This window comes from Mustela nivalis (genome assembly GCF_964662115.1).
Source record: "Mustela nivalis genome assembly, chromosome: 7".
In the NCBI taxonomy this organism is placed as follows: domain Eukaryota; kingdom Metazoa; phylum Chordata; class Mammalia; order Carnivora; family Mustelidae; genus Mustela; species Mustela nivalis.
The window spans coordinates 82,080,238-82,100,702 of record NC_139026.1 but is presented as its reverse complement, the minus strand read 5'-3'; the positions used below and the strand labels follow the sequence as shown (position 1 = coordinate 82,100,702).

At 34.0% G+C, this 20,465-nt stretch overlaps 1 protein-coding gene across 1 annotated transcript in view; it reads left to right on the top strand.

Moving 5' to 3' along the window:
* ADAMTS20 (ADAM metallopeptidase with thrombospondin type 1 motif 20) overlaps positions 1–20,465 on the top strand; it is a 103,482-nt gene that overhangs the window by 20,638 nt on the left and 62,379 nt on the right. Inside the window, exon 16 of the mRNA XM_082742264.1 lies at positions 978–1,154. Within this exon, the coding sequence (XP_082598390.1) occupies positions 978–1,154 (177 nt within the window). The remainder of the gene's footprint in view (positions 1–977; positions 1,155–20,465) is intronic.

Sequence of the window (20,465 nt, the reverse complement as noted above, 5' to 3'; positions counted from 1 at the left end):
TATTTATTTGAGAGAGAGAGAGGTCACATGTAGGCCGAGAGGCAGGCAGAGAGAGAGGGGGAAACAGGCTCCCCACTGAGCAGAGAGCCTGATGCGGGCCTCAATCCCAGACCCTGAGATCATGACCTGAGCTGAAGGCAGAGGCTTAACCCACTGAGCCACCCAGGCGCCCTGAAGATCATTTTTAAAGTAGTTCTCATGAATATTAATTCTACCTGTATTATGCGTGAGAAAGAATAAGAGATTTATATTGGCTTTACAGGGACAAAATAAACCAACTACTTTAGTCAAATATTTTTGTTTAATGATTTTTAGAATATATTTTCTCACAGAGCATTTGGAAATCATTGTGTAAAGATATACTTCTGACCAGGTACTAATGAATACCAAGTACATTTAAAAAGTGTTCTTTGACAGTTTCTAAAATGAAAATGACATTTTTACTCCTGAGCTTATTAGGCATGCTCATTGTAAAAATTGAAATGATAGGAAAAATTATGATAAGATAAGAACTTTCAACCTTTGATACATTTCCTTCCAGACTTTGGTCTTGTATGGATTCCACAAATAGATTCATATTACAAAGGCTGCTTTGCCACATGCTGCTTTCATGTAATACACACTGAACATCTTTCCCTGTTTATAAACTTGGGTTTAACTTACTAGCTTTCGTGGTTACCCAGTAATCTATTGATAGGCTATCCTAAATTGTGTAGTTAATACTTATTACTTAAGCGAATCCGTTTTATTTGACTTGTCTATTTTGCAGATCCTTGATATCTTACTGAAACATACCAATCCTCAAAAATTTGTCTAGGTTTTTTGTTTTTGTTTTTTTGTTTGTTTTTTATAATAGAACTAAAGCTTTTTTTACCAGGAAGAAAATTCTAGCATTAATACATTATGTATTGAACATTGAATAAAGCAATATAATACTGTCTTTAAAACAACATAGTTTTGGATTTTCTTATTTTTAGTGTACACAAACGTGTGGAGGAGGAATAAAGTCGAGATTCGTAATATGTCAATTTCCCAATGGCCAAATGTCGCAAGATCAAAACTGTGAAATCTTAAACAAGCCACCTAGTGTGGTACAATGTCATGTGCATGCTTGCCCTGATGAGGTGACATGGCATCGGGGACCATGGAAATCGGTACGATAGTATTATTATATTTTGTCTGATTTGTTTTGTTTTACTGTGCCTCCTTTAACTGCTTGTTTATAAATTGTGGTACATGCTATCTTCTGATGTTTTAAGCAGATTACTGGCCACCATGTCTTGTGGTATTAAAGTTGATAGTTTGGAAGAAGAATGCATTCAATTTCAAGTACTGTAATATAAATAATAGTTTTATATGTATTTATTTTTTATAAGGAATATTGAACCATAGCACTATTCTAATGGAAATATTTTCCTCCAGTACATCTTTGGCTTGTCCTCTAATTGTAAATGTTTGACTGTATGCATATGTATATAATGTTAACACTGTGCTTGTTACAATGGCAAATTAAGGCTGTGTCTTGTTTAAGTGTATAACTGTATGTGGCTTTTGTCTGTCAACGTCTAGTAACTGATCCTATAGCAAATAACATTCTTTAAAACTTTTTTTTTTTTTTACCATTGTTAAACTTAGTATTTGTTTGGAAATGTGAAAATATTAAAAGATAGAGAAATTTAAAGTGAATTGTTTACAGTTTGTTACATACATCATGGAAAATATTTATATAGTAATTTATATGAATATTTCTTCACCGTGTGGAGTTACTTTGTTTTGGGGGATGTTTTAATTTATTGTCTGGAGCCATAGACAAAATTCATAAGTATTGTTCATGACTGATTTATTTAGTATATTTCAAATATCCAGGCCTTGAAGAATAATTAATATATAAATATGTTGAAGTTAGCATTTTGGTCACTTTTGATATTTTAAATCCTAAACAACCAAGTACACTTTATCCAGGTGAAAAATGGATGTCTAGTTATAATTTACAAGGTTAAACAGTTCTTTATTTGGAAAATAGTTATAAGTCTGGTTTTAAAACCAACCCTGATGCCAGCATTTGGTTTGCTTTCCCAAGTCAAAGCTTTTTATTGTGATGTAAACCTAAGTTTCAAACTCATGCTATTTCGTGAGTAAGTCAAGTTCTAGTTCAGGCTGAAATGATCTCTATAGTCAGTGTGACTAATATTAAAACAAAAGGAAATTATAACTTTATAGGAGGATCTTAAATTGTTGCATGGCTTTGTTAGAACTAACAAAAACATACTTTAGCATAAAGCATTCACATATTTACTTAATAAAATATTGATCATGTATATCCTAGGCAGTGTGATACAGAAATTTTAAAAAAAAGAATTACTTCTTACTCCCATGGAGTTTACAGTCTGATTGGAGAGATTTGAGTAGGAACTCAACTATAAAACGATACCCTTTTTTGTTAGCCATCTTACACTGAAAATTCACTTTCTCTTTACTAGTTCTGTTACATTGTCTTGAATTTTTCTGGCTCTAGTTTGCAAGCCTAGTTCTTACTAAGGCTATGGATTGCTTTTTTTTGGAGTTTTGTCCCAATTAGGAAAGAAGCATCCTGACCAGTTAATTAGAGGATTAGATTGTAATGACATTTGTTTCTGAGCACAGCCAAGTTTTATTTTTTTACTCATTCGTCACTTCATTAATTCACAAAGCATTAAGCATTTGTGCTAGGTACTGACATACCTAAAATTATTTCAATCATATTTTCTATTTCAGGGGTGAGCAGACTATGGCCCATGAACCAAATCTGGCCAATTGTCTATTTTTGTAAATAAGTTTCATTGGAACACAGTGATCACATTTTTAAAAGTATTTTCTATGGTTGCTTTTGGGTACAACAATTATTGCAATAGAGACTAGCCCTTAAAGCCTGAAATATTTACTATTTGGCCCTTTCGGGAAAAGTTTGCTGACCCCTGTTCTATTTAATAAACATCATGATGCTTTTTAAATCTAGGATAAGATGTACTTAAAGTTATAGACTCTTAGCATTACAAATATTCATTTGGGGTCAATTTTAGGTGTTTTTAATTAATATTTTAAAACACCTTACAATGTCTATTAACCTTCTCCAAATATTCACTAGGGTATTTAGACAGGTTATTTTTTTCCAGTTTTGAGATATACTTGGCATGTAACAATGTGTACGTTTAAGGTGTACAGTGTCACACAATGTTTATATATGGTATTGGAACATATCTAGTACTATATTTCGATATATTTGTGTCATGCTCTTTGTATGTAAATGATATTGTAAGTGAAAAAAAACCTGAGTGTTAAGTAAAGTTCTGTGCATAGATAACTTTTTCAACCTCACAAAAACCAATAACCAAGAAAATGACCACAGTTACAAAATAGTACATAGCAGTACACAATTCTTCATTGTTTACCCATGTCTGTTCCAAAAGGAGTTCATTGAATAATTCAGTCTTTGCACTAGTAAGGAACTATAATGTCTTTTTTTTTTTTTTTTTTTGTAAATTGAAGGTGAAATTTTAAAAATCACAATGTTTATATCAGAGTTTTTGCAAACTTATTTATTCACTTTTTATAGGAATAAAGTATATATATATTAAAGTGCCTGGATTTCTGTTACTATATGAAGAATTTTATTCCTTAAATTAGCCTTTTATATTAAAAGGGTTTAAGGGATCTGAAGTTTTTTTTTTTGTTTTTGTTAAAACTAGATATAACTTTTTACCTCTTTGTGTTGCTATATATTAGCCAAACTTCAGAATACCTCTTATTAACATATCAGATTAATGTTCTTTCAAGGGTAACTTTAATTTCAGCAGATCCTACTTACTAGGTTAGAAAATTACAAATGTGTGTATATATGTATACATATACATATATGAACAACATGACATCTCAAACATTTCATTTTAAAGCAGATTTATAAAGTGTTAAATCATTAAAATGTAGCTAGGAAGAAAGTTGTAAATATACATTTAAATTTTCTCCATCTTGTGGAAAATCTTGTAATAATTTATAAACATGATTAAGGAAATAAAACTTAACCTATGTCTGTTAATTTAATGACTGTATTTTTGTGATTAGTCAATGTGAAATGACTGTATTTTAACCCTTGTTTATTAATAACATGTATTGTGACTTTGTGCTTTGCATAATTCATATGTATGTTGTATTTTTACTACTTGGATCAATACCTAAAATGTTTTAAGTCTCTGGAAAGATCCTGTATTGTAATGAATGCCTCTTTTCTCTTGGTGCTATTTTTCTTAAATTAACTAACTATTAATTTCTTATTAAACATTTAATTGCTGAATAGTGTATGTTTTCATAATTTGAATATTTAAACATTATGTTTTAAATCCATTAGGAACATTGGTGATTAAAAACATAAGATCTATTGTTCAGCTATCAGTTTTAAATACTAGAAAAATTTGTATTTTATAAACAATAAAAATTTATGATGTAAACTTATTTATTGGTAAGGTAAAACCTCATGACCAAGATAGTCTTTAAAAGGTGAGTAAAAGTTTTATTTTTCTCTTGTCTCATATATAATATGGAACATTACATATGTAATCAAACTGTTCTAGCAAACACTCTTTAAGTAAACTTATAATAATTTCTCTATTTTCCCATTAAGTCTCATTTAGCTGATTCGTTTTCCTACTTTTATGGTCTACCTAGAATGCAGTCATTTGTGGTCTGGGGTTAATGATGATCCCAGAGAACTAAAGAGCAAATTTTTTCTATTAAGGATTTTTTTCCCTCCATAAATGAGAAGATTCATTTTAAAAAATGAAAGTTTGATACTTGAATCTTCTAGATTCTAGTGCTTTCCCCCAAGTGTTTCTTTTTAAAATGTATTTATGTAGGCACTATACTAAATCTCTCATATGATGCAATGGACTGCAACAAACAGAAGCTCTTTTAGCAAAGAGCATGTGGTAGCAACATATACCCAGTAAATGCGTAGTTTGTCACCTTCACAGTTTTGTGTAACAAAAGAACACTGAAGGGCTGACCTCTGTGGTGGGAGCCTCCTTCCACTGTAGCTCTCACTGAGGATGAAATGCACTCAGAAAGAAACTTGATCCTGACTTTGTTGCTCCTACGACCAGGAGCAGCCCAGGGGAAAGGTCATGTGTAGGGAAATGTTTTCAAGAAACTGTCAGATCTTTGTGGAGTGTAGAACTCAGTGAAACTACTTATAGTCATAAATTTTCTTCAGTTTGGAAAAGTTATACATAACCATAGTGAAAGCTGGAAACCTATTCCTAGTTTATCATAGTTTCACACACCTTATTAGTAAGTATCAAACTCATGTTTCCATTGATTTGTTACTCTTTCTACAGTACAGTCATTGACTCTCCCAAAGGTGAGCCTTTCCTACATGTTAGGCATTGTGCCCTGGGACCTTAATAGGTTGTAATTATCCAAGAATTAGTAATGAGGATGGTACTTGACAACACAATAATTCTGCTGGTAGATTTTTCTAGAAGGGCCAAACTAGTAGAATCTATTCCATTATAACCTAGCAAGAGATGAGTGGTGTTCTCAGTCCCTGTGCTAGAATAGTTTTGTGCATAATTGCAGCATCTTCCTCCTTTGTGTAGGTGGATTTCATGTCTCACCGAAAAGAATGTGGACCAAGATATATGATGGAATGAAAATAATTTTGGAGATACAAATGGGCCTTGGAGGTTTGAAATGTAAAACCTAGGAAAAATTAAATAGATAATATACAGATGATATCCTAAAAGAGACTTGTGAGTGTGTTATATTGAATGAAGTTAGAATGTTAAATCTAAAAAACTCAATGTGAAATGGTGCTATGCCATGTTTTTCTTTATACATCTATATTAAAATGGACATGTTTCTATGGTAATTCTCTTTTCCCAGATGTAATGCTTGAGAATGTTTAAGAATTTCAGGAAATAGATTTTTAGATGTTTTATAACCACATATTCTCAAGTGTTCTACAGTATCTCTGTACTTCATGATGATCCTATTTATGTAGGATATATAGGCATTATTATTAGCTCATTTAGATACCCTAGTTTTTCTGTTACCTTTCAGCAGTCTGAGAAGACCATTTTAGTTCCTATATAACCACAGGAACAACAAAGACTTTGGCATTACTCTTGTTAAAGAGTCTCTCTGACACTTTCTAGATAGTTGATTTCTAATCCCTTGATCATAGATAACATTTCTCAGTAACATGTTTTGAGCATGTCCCCTTTTTTATATTTAGACATTGTAAGCTAATATATGATTTATGAAACATACAAATGTGAATTAGAATAAGAAATATTTTTAATGAGTAATTTCTTACTGAACTGTGATAGTAATCTCATTTTTAAAAAGTGGTAGGATGGTGGGGACCAAGGAGGGCACTTGCTGTGATGAGCACTGGGTGAGGTGTGGAAGTGTTGAATCACTACAGTGTACACCTGAAACTAATAGTACACTTTAAATTAGACTAGAATTGAATTTTTTTAAACAAATGGGATGGTGTTTCATTTGTTTTGAAAATCTTGGTTCAACACTGTCCTAGCAGTTTACAAATCTGGTTTATTCCAATTTGTCATTTCAGTAGCTTCCATAGCTGAAAAAATTACCACATGAAAATACATACCTCCATATAGAAAAGTTTATCATGGGATGTTCCTGTTGTAGGTTAGTAACTGATTTTTAAATCCAGTTACCAATTATGCAAAAAAAAAAAAAAAAATTGAAACTTGTGTGACAAATTTCCATTTTCTTGTGATGTTCATTTCCTAAAAATTACTAGAATGAATTCTGTGTTTTCCTTTAGTGCTGTATAGTTACCACACAATATTACATTAGTTTACGGTATACAACATAGTGATTCTAAAGCTCTCTACACTATGCTGTGCTCTCCAGGAGTATAGTTACCATCTGTCACCATACAGTGCTATTTCAGTACTACTGACTGTTACCTACTCTGTACTTATCATTCCTGTGACTTACTCATTCCATAACTGGAAGCCTCTACCCACGTCCCTTCACCCATTTTGCCTCTCCCCCCAACAGGTGACCACCAGTTTGTCCTCCATACTTATAAGTCTGTTTCTGTTAGTTCACTTTTAAGATTCCACGTATAAGTGAAACCATTATTAGTCCTTGACTTATTTTACTTAGAATGATACCCATCTGGTCCCTCCATGTTGTCACAAATGGCAAGATCTCATCCTTTTTATGACTGAGTAGTATTCCATTGTGTATATATACCACTCTTCTATATCCATCTATCAGTGGACACTTAGGTTGCTTCTATATATGGGTTATTGTAAATAATTCTGCAACAAAGATATAGGTACAAAAGGCCTTTCAAATTAGTGTTTTCATTTTGGGAGGAATAAATATTAGTAGTGGAATAACCAGGCCCCATGGTAGTTCTCTTTTTAATTTCTTGAGGCCCCCCAAACTGTTTTCCACAGTGGCTGCATCAGCTTTGCTACATCCCACCAGCAGTAGATGAGAGTTCCTTTTTCTCCATACACTTGCCAATACTTACTTCTTGTCTTTTTGATAAATGTAAGGTGGTCTTTTTATTTTTTTGAAAAATGATTACTATGACTAGTGCTAGTGAACATCTGTTCATATGCCTGTTGGTCTTCTGTGTGTCATCTTTGGAAAAATGTCTATTCTGGTCCTCTGTCCATTTTTAATCAAATTATTTAGGGTTTTTTTTTTGGTGTTGTATAACTTTGTATATTTACATATATTTTAACAAATAGTGTTAAAGCTCAATGAGACTTTGAAAGATTTGGAAGCCATTTAAACAAAATTTTGCCTCAAAACTTTCAAAATACACATTTGAAAGTTTTGATAGTTGACATATTGTTTATGGTAACTAAATCACATAATACTAGAAACACTTCCAGAGTTTTAAAATGTTCTAAGAAAAAGTAGTTTCCAAAAATCATTGCTGTGCCATCCACTCTTAAGTGTCTCCTTTAAAGGAGAAATTACGGGTCTGTTTTTTAAAGTATTAGGTATTACACTCATAGAAAAAATCAAATTTGGAACAAGCCTCCTTTTTGTAATGGAAAAATGAACAATTCATCTTCATGAGCCCATTTGATCATTTGAACACAACCAGCAAAACTGAGCCTGAAACTAAAAATGTTTGTTGTGTAACTCGTTAGACTATTGAGTCTGTACTTATGATCCATTTATCTTCCTAAGTGGGTATGTATGAATGGCAGTTGGAACACAAAGTGGGATGGGAAAGTCATGAGCTCGGTCAGGATACCTAAGGTATGGTATGTGTCAGGTTAGCATATAAACCTCTATGGTGAAGCTCATTTTAGATAAAATATAAACACATTCTTTTAAGAAATGTTGTTGGTGCTCCACTGAATCACCTTGCCACCTCCGAGAAAGACTTTTGAAAGACAGTGACTTAGATCCTCATCGTTTCCTATGAGGTATAAAAGTTTAGTGACCTCTCTAAAATGTCAAACAACAGTGGAGATTGGAATTAACTCATTGATTCTCATAGATACCATCTGCTTTCTGGTTATCAAGAGAACAAAGTTGAGAAAAGAGTGTTCTTAAAAGATGGTTCTTAAATTCCTGCACCAATTTATCTCAATCCTAAATCTAGTAGAATATGTTTAGGAAGGTATTTTATCACATCAGAGTGTAATATGACCATTGTAATAAGTCTCCTATATTATGATATACATATATGTGTGAGATTTAAATGAAATATTGCAAAGTTTTTGGTAAATCACATAAATTCTTTACACAGCTGAATTCTAAAGTGATCCTCTAAGACCATTCTGAACTTATGATTTTCCTGGATTTTTGATATTTTGCAATTGGGAAAACTCAGACTTAGGAAATAACTATGAAGGCAATGGTAGCCACTGAACTTCAAAAAAAAAATCGTTGGTCCATTCGAGATCATTAAGAGCCTATCTATGTCAGGCATTGGGCTAGGAATGGTAGAAAACTAAAGATAAGAATGACATATTGTCCTCCAAGGATTCACGGTTCAGGGGAAATTAAATATACACACAAGTAATGAGGCAGAAACATGTCATGGAAAGCCCAAGAAAGTATACTTCAGTTGCCTGAACTTGAAAGGATTTATGGAGGAGGCTGCATGGGCCTTGGTGGATAGAACTTGAGTTGGGGTGGAAGACCATTTTGTAGCAAAACCAGAGGCTGGAAAAAGTGGTTCATTTTGATTAATAGATTGGTTTGTGAGAGACACCAGGTGGGCATAAGGTTAGAAATAAAACTTGGGCAGTCAGAGAAAGACAAATACCATATGATTTCACTCACCTGTGGAATTTAAGAAAACGAATGAACATGGGGGAAGTGGGGAGAAAGATGAAAATCAAGACACACTCTTAACTATAGGAAACAAACAGATGGTTACCAGAAGGGAGGTGGGTAGGGGATGGGTTAAATAGATGATGGGGATTAAGGAGGGCACTTTTGATGAGCACTGGGTGTTCTAAGTGTTGAATCACTAAATTCTATATCTGAAATTAAAGTTACACTATATGTTAACTAAAATTTAAATAACTTGAAAAAGTTATGACAGGGTCATATCAAGGAGGATTAATAAGAATCATGCTTAAGAGTTTTTTAAAAATTTAAAAATTCTGAATATATATATTAACTATTAAATTTTTGAAGTGGGTGTTAAAGCTGAGTTTTAGGAAAATGATTAGGCAATTCTCATAAAGTATGAGCACACTGAAAATGACAGACTAGAGTTGGGGGGTCCAAAGGGGGCTCTTCTTAAAGTTAAGGGTAATGTTTTAGGGACCATTCAGTTATTCACATATTTCTAGTTACAACACAAATTATTGAGTAGAAGCAGCCAGGAGGGGTATTGATGGGACTGTTTTTGGTCAAGAGGTGAAATGGCATTTGGAGATGGAAGGAAAAGATACACAAGAGAACATCCTATCAAGAGCTTTATAGTCAAGAGAATAAAGTTGAGAAAAGTCATCATGGAAGATTTTGAGATCAATTATGTTTGCACAATGAGTCCAAAAGTTAATCTGGAGTACTAGGATTACAAACTACAGTTTGATGGTAAATAAACTGATTTTACGCTAACTAGTCTCACATAAGGGAGCATAATCTTTATTTTACCAAGAGAAATGTGAATGTGGGCTTTCACTTACCAGAAGAATTTGGAGAAAGATCATAATTCTTAAGCCTGTGCAATATACGTATTAAGTTTATCCTGGATCTTGTGGTTAAGAGTAAATATTGAAGTAGAATGCCTAGGTTTGAGTTCATGGAAGGAACTTTGGCAAATTAATATTTCTAAGAATTTGTTTTCTTGAAATAAAAACAGTGACTACCTAAAGAGGACTTTTTTTTTTTTTTAGAGTTAAATGGAACAGTAGGTAAGGGGGTTAGCATTAGGGCCCATTATCTAGAAGCTCGATGTATTTTGCTTACTATCACTTATCCAATAATTCTCTTTCTTCAAGGAGCTAAAAACCCAAGTAGTATATAAGGCTGATAACACACTGAACAACCGGAAACAAGATCTACTGAAGCAAGTTATACTCTGGTATAAGAAAAATTAATTTGAACTGGACTTTTTTAAGTAAAATTGTTTGGAAATATGATATCCAACAAAATAAGGTACAGTTCAGTGAATTTTCCAAAGTGAACACATCTGTATAGTCAGCGCCCAAACCAAGGCTATCAACACCCTAGAAATTCCCCCATGTACCCCATTATAGTCCCTATCCCCCTCCAAGGGTAACACCTATGCAGACATAAATATAGATGTTTGCCAGACTTTGAACTTTATATACATAGAACTTAGATAATTTGAGAGTCACAATATTACATCTGTGAGATTCATGTTGTAACTGTAGTTTGTCACTGCAAATCTGGTGGGAGCATACAATTGTATGACTTATGAGTATGCAAATATGTTTTATATGATTCTCCGCTTGACAAACATTTGGGATTGTTCTAAATTTGAGACTTGAAAATAAGGCTGTTAAGAATATTTCTCATGTGTTTTTTGCATGGAGATCTTGTCAATATGTAGAAAGAAGTTGAATCTTAGTGTATGCACAGGTTTGGGTTTCATATCTGTTTTGTGAGGGTGGTTGAATGAGACTTCCAATTATTTTACATCCTTGTCCATACTTGACATTATCAGGCTTTTGAATTTATAATCTTTGTGCATTTGTTAAACTTTGTAGATATTTACCTAGTAACTATTATGTGTTAGTGATATTTACAAAGCACTTTGCAGGACACCTGGGTGGCTCCGTTAAACATCTGCTCAGGTCATGATCCCAGAATCCTGGGATCAAGTCCCGAGTCCCACATCAGGCTCCCTGCTCAGCGGGGAGTCTGCCTCTCCTTCTGCCTGCCCTTCCCACTGCTTATGCACTCTTGTGCGCTCTCTTTCTCTCTCTGACAAATAAATAAATGAAGTCTTAAAGCACTTGGTATGGAGGAGAACAATAGGAATGGGTCAGGCCATAAGAAATATTACATATTTTCAAAAAAGATTTTATATATTGCAACTAGTAGATATGGAGGAGGAAACTTACATGCATATTACATATGAAGCAATAGCCCCAAGAGCTAATAACCTTCCCTTGAATATTCCACCAAGCCTCTCTCTACTTCCACTGTAGTAGCTGGACTTGCCTAGCATCCTGCCAGATCTGATTTGTTAATACTAGGCATGGTTATTTTTTTCTAATCCTTTTTACACTTCTCCTTCCTTATCTCTTTCCACAGTTGTGTAATGACTAATTCATGTAACACAACTCGTATTTCATAATATTCATAGTGGTTTTCTTTTCTAGTTTGAAACCTTACAGATACAACATAATTTTAAAATTAGAAAAGGAAGGATATAATTAATAAAAATTAAGGGTTGCAGTAGTCCCTGAAAAAGGGGGAGAAGGGTACTATTGTGAGAGGGACATGGAAGATATTGGACATAATATCCCGTGTCCTGACTTGAAAGGTGGATATTTTGTTTTATTGTTCTTAAAGCATACATTTTATATATCTTACAGCTTGCTGTTCAATATACTGATAGATGGACTGCTATTGCTTGCTATCTGGAAAAGATTTTAATGACTGAGTATGAAAGAACCAAGTGTAAGCAAAAGCAATGAAAAAGCAAACAAACTAAACAATATTGAAGCAAATTGAAATTATTATTTTAGGATAAATATTGATTTTAATTGGCTCTTAATATGAAGATTTGAAATATACATACATTTATTAACAATAATTAGTAATTACATAAGCTATATCTGAAAAAAGCCTTTGAGAATTTATTTTTTTTTAAATTTTACTTATTTATTTGACAGAGATCACAAGTAGGCAGAGGGGCAGGCAGAGAGAGAGGAGGGAAGCAGGTTCCCCACTGAGCAAAAAGCCCTATGTGGGTCTTGATCCCAGGACCCAAAGACCATGACCTGAGCTGAAGGCAGAGGCTTAACCACTGAGCCACCCAGGTACCCACTGTTGAAAATTTAAATTAAAAATATCAGATAAAATCTTTGAGTCACATGTAAGAACTATACAGAAGTCTAAACAGTTAGCCATATATAAATGCCTTTTGTTTTTTCAGATATAAATGTTTTTATTTTTTCCTTTTCAAATTTTTATTTCAATTCCAGTTAATATACAATGTAATATTCGTTTCAGTTGTAGAATTCAGTGATTCATCACTTATAACACCCAGTACGCATATCACAAGAAATGGAGATGATTGTCATAATTTATTTTTGAGACAAATTCATTTTAATGGGATCTTATTTAATAGCAAATACTATAAATTAGTTCTAAAATATAATTAATCAAAATATTGTATCAAACAGTTAGATTTCTGTGGAATGTTACTTTGGTATAGTCATTAAAATTGTCAGAAGAAGGCTTGTCCAAAGCAGAATCATTTCTGTTTCTAGCTTGTAATTTTTTTCAGGGTATAAATATATATTTATGGAAGTTTTTTTCATTATAATTAATTTTATCTATCATAAACCCAAATATAATATTTGATAGATAGAACCAGAAAGCATTTTCTATGATTAATAACATTCTATTTGGGATACCATTAAAAATAGTGTAAGAATTAAAATGTAGATTATGCTCTGTAAATGGAAATATTCTATATTTTTAGAATAATGGAAGAATAAAAAGTCAATTTACAGGGGCACCTGAGTGGCTCAGTGGGTTAAGCCTCTGCCTTCTTCAGCTCAGGTCATGATCTCAGGGTCCTGGAATGGAGTCCCGCATAGGGCTTTCTGCTCAGTGGGGAGCCTGCTTCCTCCTCTTTCTCTCTGCCTGCCTCTCTGCCTAATTGTGATCTCTGTCTGTCAAATAAATAAAATCTTTAAAAAAAAAAAAGTCAATTTATACTGCCACATTAATTTAAAAAAAAAAAAAGACGCCCTATTCTGCCACCAGAGAGAATCCCCACTCTTCCAACTGAGGGAAAGTTCTCTAGTGTGGATTCCTGGGCTTTTGGAGGACTTTCACACCTAGTGGTATGGAAATTAATCAGGCATGGTTCCTTCCTCACTCCCAAGCATTTCTTTAGTGTTGGGGACCAGGCTCAAAAGCAGTAGCTCATATGGAATACTGTCTCCATGCCAGCATTACTTTGCTGAAATTGGCAAGATCTCAATTTTAGATGAATCCAGGAGGATACCCTTATCTCTGTTGATCCACAGGGCACCCCATAGTATCAGAACAACAACAACAATTTTGAAGAAAGATCTCTATTACATGAAGCTTTCCTTTCTGTGTTATTTTTGTAAAACAAAATTCACTATCTCATTCATATGAAACATTGCATATTTAAAAGATCTTTGTATATATTTTCTCATGTTTCATTCTACATGGCATATACTTACTTGTTCAGTAAACATAGATGTGGTTTCTGTTCTTAAGTTTAGAATTCTCATAATTCTTCAACATCTTTAATGTGTGGGTATATTTTGGTAGAAAGTCTAGCTGCTTTTCCTGCCATATAATTCATACAGGAAAATCATCCTAATATTCAATTTTGTTATGTTAAGCTATTCCCTTTATTTAGATATGGTAGAGTAAGTCATTTAAGATTATGGTTTATATTGAGAGCTTTTGGAGATTTTTTTGCATTTTATGAAATTCAATATTGTCTTCAAATTTGGCACTCAAGCTCTGAGAATATTTTATAGTTTGTAAGTCAAAACATGGAGAAAACTTGGGAGTAAATCTCACTTATACATTGGGAATTTTTTATATACTTTTTAATGCTTAGGAAAGCTCTAGAGAACTTTTTAAAAGACAAATTGGTTGGAAAAATTGTAGCTGTGATTAAGATAATAAAAGGCAGATTCCTTTGGGGAGCCCATTTTCTTAGAAACTAAAATTTTGAAATCCTGGTATTAACTTCAGGATTTCATTCATGTAACTGATGTCATAATAAGAGAGGGACAATATATAAAACTGAGGTGTATCCTATAATTCTAAAGAACTAAGAAATGACCTATTTGCCTTCTACCAAAGATGCCCCCATAATACAGGTATGCAGAAATTTGTGTTTTCTCAGGGTGCTGGGTGACTCGGTTGAGCATCTGACTCTTGATTTAGACTCAGGTCATGATCTCCGTGTTGTGAGATGGACCCCACGTCAGGCTCCATGCCGAGCTTGGAGCCTGCTTAAGATTCTCTCTCGCTCTCTCTCACTCTCTTCCTCTCTCTCCTTCTCCTTCTCCCTTTCCCTCTGCCCCTCTCCCCACACCCAAGCTTGCTCTCTCTTTAAAGGGGGAAAAAAAAAAGATTGCATTTTTTCATTTGAGGAAACAAATAGAATTTTTTTAAGTGAACCTATTAAATACATATCTAAAGAGTTAAATTGTGATTCTTACAATACTTGAAAAGCACTGTGGTCTTTCCCTTCTTTCTTTCCTTCCTCCTTCTTCCTTCCTTCCTTCCTTCCTTCCTTCCTTCCTTCCTTCCTTCCTTCCTTCCTTCCTTCCTTCCTTTCTTTCTTTTCTGTATCCCATCTTTAAAGTTGGGAGAGAACTTCAATTTTCATATCCTACACAAAGCATAAATTCAGTTTCTCCACTGAAGTATACAGTTTCCATGCCTAGCAAATCTTTCTGAAATTGGAGACTGTACCACAGCACAATGTAGCCTACTTCTTCTCAGGAAAACTATATAATTGTTCTTTGTTTTGAGCCAAAACCAGTATGTAGAAAAGATTCACCTGTAATTCTCATTCTGTACACTGAAGTAAGAATGTTCTTTCTTCACAGGACAACTATTTAAGGATAGCTGTTCTTCTGTTCCTGGTTAAATATATCTATTTTAATTCTTTAGCCATCCCAATCTCCTTTGTTGTTGTTCTCAAAATGTGACATGTAGAATTTCATTTGTTAGCAAAATGGTCTAGTTGTATAGAATATTGCAATCCTTGGTGCGAATGTTGCATCCAATATATTTGATACTGCATCAAATTTGTTTTTAGTAGTCACTCAGTTTTTCTTATACTGATCTTACATCAGTATAAACCTAGAAGTGATACTGTCATTAATCATTTTATTTATCCTTAGCAGTAGATAATATTTTTAAGCCAGCGTGTAGAACTTTGATTTCAATTCTATTTCTTTTTATTCTAGCCTCAACTCACTTACTTTTTATTCTCATGCCTGACTTTTTTTTTTAGTTTCAGGTTTTTATTTAGATCCCAGATGTGACTTTTAAATAAGTTCTCTCAACTTTATGTCACAAGTAAATCAGGAAGCATACTTTACTTGTCTTCATGAAGTAGCTAATAACATCCTCCATAACAAGGTGGACCTAGGGTGGACTTAGTTGTCTCAAGACAACTTTTCGGTTTGACCTTAATCTTCATTAATGAATGAAATATAATTGATTATAGTTTTTGAATAGTCTTATTGATGGGACATATGTACATAGTTAAGAGATGGTGCTAAAATATTGATAAAGAAAAAGCTATCTCCTGTTGCAGTCTTTCCTACCTCAGAAATAATCTTTAAATCCTTCCGTTTTCTGCTATTTGCCTCCATATTTCCAATTAATAGGCTTTTCCTGCTATTTCTTGTTGCATCAAATAATGTTACCTATTGGCTTCATTTAATAGAGGTTGAGTTTTTAATTCTCTTATATAAGGCCACTAACCCTATCTTCCAAATAAATTTCAGTTATAATAGCACTCCTTATGCCAGTGTCTATACTGTTGTGCACTGTTCCTTTTTAAAGAGCTCTTTAATTTTCCTGGAGTTAATAATAGCTTTGTTTAGGGGCACCTGGGTGGCTCAGTGGGTTGAGCATCTGCCTTCAGCTCAGGTCATGATACCAGGTTCTGGGATCGAGTCCCACATCGGAATCCTTACTCAGCAGAGAGCCTGCTTCTCCCTCTCCCTCTGCCTGCTACTCCCTCTGCTAGTGTCCTCTTTGTCTCACTATATCTCTCTCTGTCAAATAAATAAATATTTTTTTAAAAGCTTCATTTAAAATATTGCTTAGTTTTTTAAGTGTCCAATCACTAGTGTTTCTCTCAGGTGCCTAAACAGGTATGTAAAATCTCCTTGAACATTTTTTCTTAAATGTCCAGATATTTCCTCTTTCCTAGACACCTTGCAGACAGATACCCTCCTCCAAAATAAAATCTTCCTTCTCTGATCTGGTCTGGATGAACTTAACCTTGTTGTCCCATTCTCTCATCCTATTGAAGTCATTTTACTCATCTTCAATGTTGGTGGCATTTTCTTGCATCAGGTAATTCTTTTCAAAATTTCCTCTCTCAAACATTTTTATGTATCTTCCTAAAAAAAAAAAAAGAAAAAGAAACAGGTGAAAACATTTTTCCATCTTGCAAACATGGAAAGGTCTTTAATCAATTCTCATATCTGACTAATAATTTCAATGGTTATAGAATTCTAGTTTGAGAATAATTTCCCTCAACTTTTTCCTACAATTTTTTATTGAAGTATAATTAGCATACAGTGTTGTGTTAGTTTCCGGTGTGCAATATAATTCAGTAATTCCATACATTACTCAGTGCTCCGAACAGTAAGTGTTCTCTTAATCCTTTTTATCTATTTCACACATCTCCCCACCCACTGCCCTTCTGGTAACCACCAATTCTCTGTATTTGAGTGGGTTTTTTTGGGGGGGGGTCTGCTTTTTCTTTCTTCATAAATTCCACATATGAGTGTAATCATATGGTATTTGTCTTTCTGTCTGACTTAATGCACTTAGCATTATACCCTCTAGGTTCATCCATGTTGCTGCAAATGCAAGATCTCATTCATTTTTATAGCTGAGTAACATTCCATTGTATACATACACAACATCTTTATCCATTCATCTATGGATGGACACTTGGGTTGCTTCCATATCTTGGCTTGTAAATAATGCTGCAATAAACATACGGATGCATACGTCTTTTCGAATTAGTGTGCTATACTTCTCTGTGACTTATTTTGTAATTGGAAGTTTGTACCTCTTAACCCCCTTTGTCTCTTACACCCGTCTCCCACTCACTTCCCCTCCGGCAACTACCATTTTGTTCTGTGTATTTAAAAGTCTGGTGTGGGGGTTTTTTTCTTTGCATTTTTATCTTTTTTCTTTGTTTTGTTTTTTAAATCCCACATAAATGAAATAAAAAATTTCCCTGCAATGTTTTAGACATTATCTCCCAGCATTTGACCTCCTTATTGAGAAGTCTGGTGATTCTGAATTCCAATCTGTGCTATGTGCCCTTATCTTTCTCTCTATGCTGCTGAAGCTTTTGGTATCCTCATCCCTATCATTCCAATATTTCATGATGAAGCAACTTTGTGTGTTGAAAATTCAGTTTGTTAGTCATTTTTAGGCCCTTTCATTAAGGAGACTTGTGTCCAGAATTTTTTTTTTATAATTTCTATGGAATGGTTTTCTTTACTGAACTCATTCTAGTTGGATATTGGGATTCTTGGATTGATCCTTTAATTCTCTTCATATTCTCCTATCTTTGTCATTTGGTTTTACTCAGTGGGAAACTGTCAATATCTAAACTATCTCCAGAGTTATTTCAGTTATGTTTTTAATTATCAGAAGCTTTTTCTTGCCTTCTGATTGTTTTGAGGTCATAGTAACCTATTCTTATTTCATCAGACAATATTTACTCTCTTACATTAATTACAGTTTTTGGAGGAGTGATTCTTGATTATCTCTTTAACTTTCATACCCTTTCTCTAAGGTGATGGTGGGAATGGTTTTCTGTTTTTCCTGCCAAAGATTTTCTTCAAAAGTTGATGATTTTCTGCAGCTCATTATTATTTAAAAATAAGGTACTAGAGAATTAATTGGAAACTCTGCATTTGCATAGAGTTTAGTAACTGGTTTTCCCTGTAAGTCAATACTTGAAGGTCTGTTCTTTTGGAGACCCAGTTTCTCAGAGAAGGACCCTCTAATGCCTTGTCTGCAAGCAAGAATAATATGGGCAGAGAGACTAAGTAAGGGTCAAGAGTTCAATGTGTGGAATTCCACAACTTTTCCTTCAGCATTCCCAATTCAAAAGCTCCCCCATGCACACATTTAATTTCTGCAGAGAATAAGCTGTAGATCTTGCTAATGTGTGGAAGAGGAGCTGTGCTCCCCCCACCCGCTTGCATCTGTTGCGGAGCCTCTTGGCTCTGCCGGTGCAAGTTTGTCTTCCTTCTCATTGGTGTTCTTCATTCCTTTTATCCTCTTTAGATCTTCCAAAGTCATTGAAATGTATTTGATTCACTCTGACTTTGTAGGATGAAAAAAGATGATGAAGAGGAAATGAATACACGTGGTCACTCCACCACTTTTAACTAAAACTGGTTAATTTTAATTAGTTAATTAATTAATTTATTTATTTATTTTAAGATTTGGAGTGAGAACAAGCACAGGCAGACAGAGTGGCAGGCAGAGGCAGAGGGAGAAGCAGGTTCCCTGCCAAGCAAGGAGCCTGATGTGGGACTCGATCCCAGGACTCTGGGATCATGACCTGAGCTGAAGGCAGCTGCTTAACCAACTGAGCCACCCAGGCGTCCCAAAACTGGTTAATTTTTTAAATCAGATGTTTATTTGCCTTCCCTTCCAATTTCTCTTCCTTATGCCCACTGTGACTATAATTTAAGGTGTACCTGATGTGTTTTTCAGTATCTAGGTAAGCACATTTTTTTTTCCCCATGGAGAACAAGATAGACTTTTACTGGAATTCCACTGGGGTGATTACCTTTCTGTCTCACCATTGAATGAAATCTGAATGTATGAGCCTTGAACAATCCCTATGTTCCATTCAAGCGTTTCATAGAGAAAGCCATTTCATTGACTGTATTTTCACCATTTTATATTTCCTCAGGATTAGGAGAGGAAGAAAAAAGAAAGGGGAATGGAAAATTAATATGCATTTAGAGAATTGTGTCAAGCACTGTTTTAGGTTATTCATATGTTATCCTTTAATCTCACAACTACCTGAGGCAGGTCTTATTATTGCCAGTCTCGGACGAGATAACTGAAGATCAGCAAGGTTAAGCACCTAGGCCAAGGTTGCTCAACCAGTGACAGCGGAGATTAAAATGTGGGTGCCCGATTCCAAATCCTGTGCTCTTTTATTCTGTCCTCTACTTCCAAAAGTAAAAACCGTGAAACCCCACCTGAAACTTGACCCAAAGAATTTATTTTTAATCTAATTAAGATAATTCTGAAATTAGCTTAAATTCATAGAAATTAATCCCTAAAATATTCTTGCATCACAGTTATTATTACATATGATAAGTAGATATAAATATGTTCAATGGATACTGTTCTTTTGATTTCAACTCTGACTTTGTCTTGTGAAAGCGTTCACAGATCTCTTTTTTTACTTCTCATCTGAGAATTCTCTTTGTATACTCCTTTCCAGACCTTTATAACCCTACTTGAAAGCAAGCTTCTTGGCTTTATTTCTGTTCACTCACAAAGCCAGCACAAAAACACTTGGCGAAATCTGAAATGGTAAATCCTGCTATTCCGCTGGCACTTGATTTTAAGAATTTTGTAAATGTTACTATAGCAATGCCTTAAAAGTCATTATTTTTTTAAAGGCATGCTTTTTTAGTCGTTATTATGATCTTTTAACCTTTTTATGGTCTACTCGCACTGAACAGTTTTCTACTTTGTTCCATCCGGGGAGGCAGAGGCTCATGATTCTGGATGTAGCTCCCAGGGGACAAGGGTGGTTTTCATTATGGAATGTGTCATGTGGTCTTATGAAAGGAACATCCCAGTTGTTGTGAGTTGTATAAAGACATTAAGAAAAAGTAAACTTACAATAATGGCCCCTAAAGAATTACCAAAATTAGTCAAGATTTATATTCCTCATATTGACAATAACATTTATCCTGTTACCTTATGATTGCGAAGATTTATGTTACTCAGTGAGTCAA